Source organism: Mizuhopecten yessoensis, unplaced genomic scaffold (assembly GCF_002113885.1).
Source record: "Mizuhopecten yessoensis strain PY_sf001 unplaced genomic scaffold, ASM211388v2 scaffold241, whole genome shotgun sequence".
NCBI lineage: Eukaryota > Metazoa > Mollusca > Bivalvia > Pectinida > Pectinidae > Mizuhopecten > Mizuhopecten yessoensis.
Window position 1 is genome coordinate 8464 of NW_018403448.1, and position 2973 is coordinate 11436.

The window sequence follows — 2973 nt, forward strand, 5'->3', positions numbered from 1 at the left end:
CAATTACACAGGATGCAGCATACCATATAAAACAATTACCCAGGACGCAACATACCATATAAAACAATTACACAGGACGCAGCATACCATATAAAACAATTACACATGATGCAGCATACCATATAAAACAATTACACAGGACGCAACATACCATATAAAACAATTACACATGACGCAGCATACCATATAAAACAATTACACATGATGCAGCATACCATATAAAACAATTACCCAGGATGCAGCATACCATATAAAACAATTACACAGGACTCAGCATACCATATAATACAATTACACAGGACGCAGCAAACCATATAAAACAATTACCCAGAACGCAGCATACCATATAATACAATTACACATGATTCAGCATACCATATAAAACAATTACCCAGGACGCAGCATACCATATAATACAATTACACAGGACGAAGCATACCATATAAAACAATTACACAGGACGCAGCATCCCATATAAAACAATTACACAGGAAGCAGCATACCATATAATACAATTACACATGATTCAGCATACCATATAAAACAATTACCCAGGACGCAGCATACCATATAATACAATTACACAGGATGCAGCATACCATATAAAACAATTACACAGGAAGCAGCATACCATATAATACAATTACACAGGATGCAGCATACCATATAAAACAATTACACAGGATCCAGCATACCATATAAAACAATTACACATGACGCAGCATACCATATATGATGCAGCATACCATATAAAACAATTACACAGGACTCAGCATACCATATAATACAATTACACAGGACGCAGCATACCATATAATACAATTACACAGGACGCAGCAAACCATATAAAACAATTACCCAGAACGCAGCATACCATAAAAAACAATTACACAGGATGCAGCATACCATATAAAACAATTACACAGGATCCAGCATACCATATAAAACAATTACACATGACGCAGCATACCATATAATACAATTACACAGGGCGCAGCATACCATATAAAACAATTACACATGACGCAGCATACCATATATGATGCAGCATACCATATAAAACAATTACACAGGACTCAGCATACCATATAATACAATTACACAGGACGAAGCATACCATATAAAACAATTACACAGGACGCAGCATACCATATAAAACAATTACACAGGATGCAACATCGATTTTATGGACAACTCGTACACATTTGTGTGCATACACTTCATTGGTCATTTGTCTGATGAAGGCGACGGTGTACATATCGTACTAGTTTCGTCACATAGAACATTTTATTGGTTGTGTAAAAAGAACTTCTCATAATGATATTTGAGTGGGTGTTTGTTTCCCAATATACATTATCATTAACCCTTTGGCTGCTACATTGATTTCTATGTGAAGGGACGCCACTGCTGAATTAATTATTGAAATATAAATTAATTTACATAATTTTTCAAATGCGCATAACTTGAAAAATATTTGTTATATGTGAATAAAAGTTATAGGAAAATTGTTCGTTATTGTCTCTAGTTTATATTAACGTTTTCGATTCTAAAGTTGCTTCAGTATTTACCTGTACAGGTGGTAATAAAGGTAAGAAAAGGTGAAACTTTTAATTAATCGGATTTAAGCACCAGAAAGATCATTTTAAAATTGTTTTTGTCAGCAAATGTGATTGGAAAATGATAACAGAGATTATAAACTTCATTTATGACATAAGACGATGTACATTTGCACAGAGATTCTCGGGTAAAAAGGTCAGGTATTTCATCGAGAATTGCATGCGATTTGCAACAGGTTTCAGGTCGTCATTCAATATATTTATTGTCACAGTCGGCATATAGATATATCTTAGCTACGGTCTAGTTTATGATTAAATCACAGATAAAAAGTTTGAAGAAATCAATCGGCTCAAAACGTATCGATGTCAATGTTCAATTCGGCCTTGCCTGCAGAAGACACGGTCCGCCGATATTTTCATGTTTGCGTAGGGCACAAAGTCGTCCATTGGAAAGTTACATATGTTACACCGAAGTATTTCCACATCAACCATGTCAAACCCTTTAAAACCTTTATTATCATCGTAGGTGACGCTGGAGAATAAATGTTTACCATCATATTCATCACTTCAATCTACACGTCCGCCATTTTTATGACTTTTTTTCCGATTTGAAATTCTCTCGCACACTTTGATTATTACTAGGGTACATTGCCGGGAATATCGTAAATATTAACAAAACAACCAATCAGAAGCCTTCTACTATACGCTTTCGGGTTTGGTATAGCAACAGTCCGCTTTCACACTTCCTGTTTACTGATCAAAAACCTACAGACCGCACACCACTATAGTGGTGCGTAGCACTGACGGCCAGACTTTTCGAAACGACTATTGTGGTGCGTAGCAGCCTAAGGGTTAATTACAAATACATAGCTTATGAAATACTGTTCCTCACATGTAATATCATAATTAGTCTCTGACCAGTGTTTTCTTTTCAATTATGTTTAAGTAGGGTTTGATATATATGCAGGTAAGGGTTTATGAGCTATGTCTTTGTAGATAGTGACCCAATCTTTTGTTGTTTCCAGTTTGAGGGTGCGAGGACAGCACACAAAGACCACTGGCAGAAGAGGAAGAACTGTGGGAGTGGCCAAGAAGAAGTAAATTATGTGATCACTTTACAAACTAATAAAGAGTCTGTCAGGGGACATAACTGTCATTGTTATCTTTCCACCTGGCTTCACCTTGGGTTTCTGTAACAGATATGATTGTTTGCTGGTGTATTTAAGAAGGTTTTGAATTATTACAAATTAAGAGCGTTAAGAAGTTTCTAGACTTCAGATTAAAGCAAAATGTAAGGAAATCAAAATAAATCGAATAATTTTAAGTGTCTGTCTATATCAATTTTGCATACAAATTTAATCTGTTAATAAAATCTTAGAATTTGGAATTTGCACACCATTGGATGAAATATAGATCT

General features: G+C 35.2%; 1 protein-coding gene across 1 annotated transcript in view; it reads left to right on the forward strand.

Moving 5' to 3' along the window:
- LOC110442533 (40S ribosomal protein S18) overlaps positions 1–2701 on the forward strand; it is a 7363-nt gene extending 4662 nt beyond the window's left edge. Inside the window, exon 5 of the mRNA XM_021486227.1 lies at positions 2582–2701. Coding sequence (XP_021341902.1) covers positions 2582–2657 — 76 coding nt within the window. The 3' untranslated portion in view covers positions 2658–2701. The remainder of the gene's footprint in view (positions 1–2581) is intronic.
- The last annotated feature ends 272 nt before the right edge of the window (positions 2702–2973 follow it).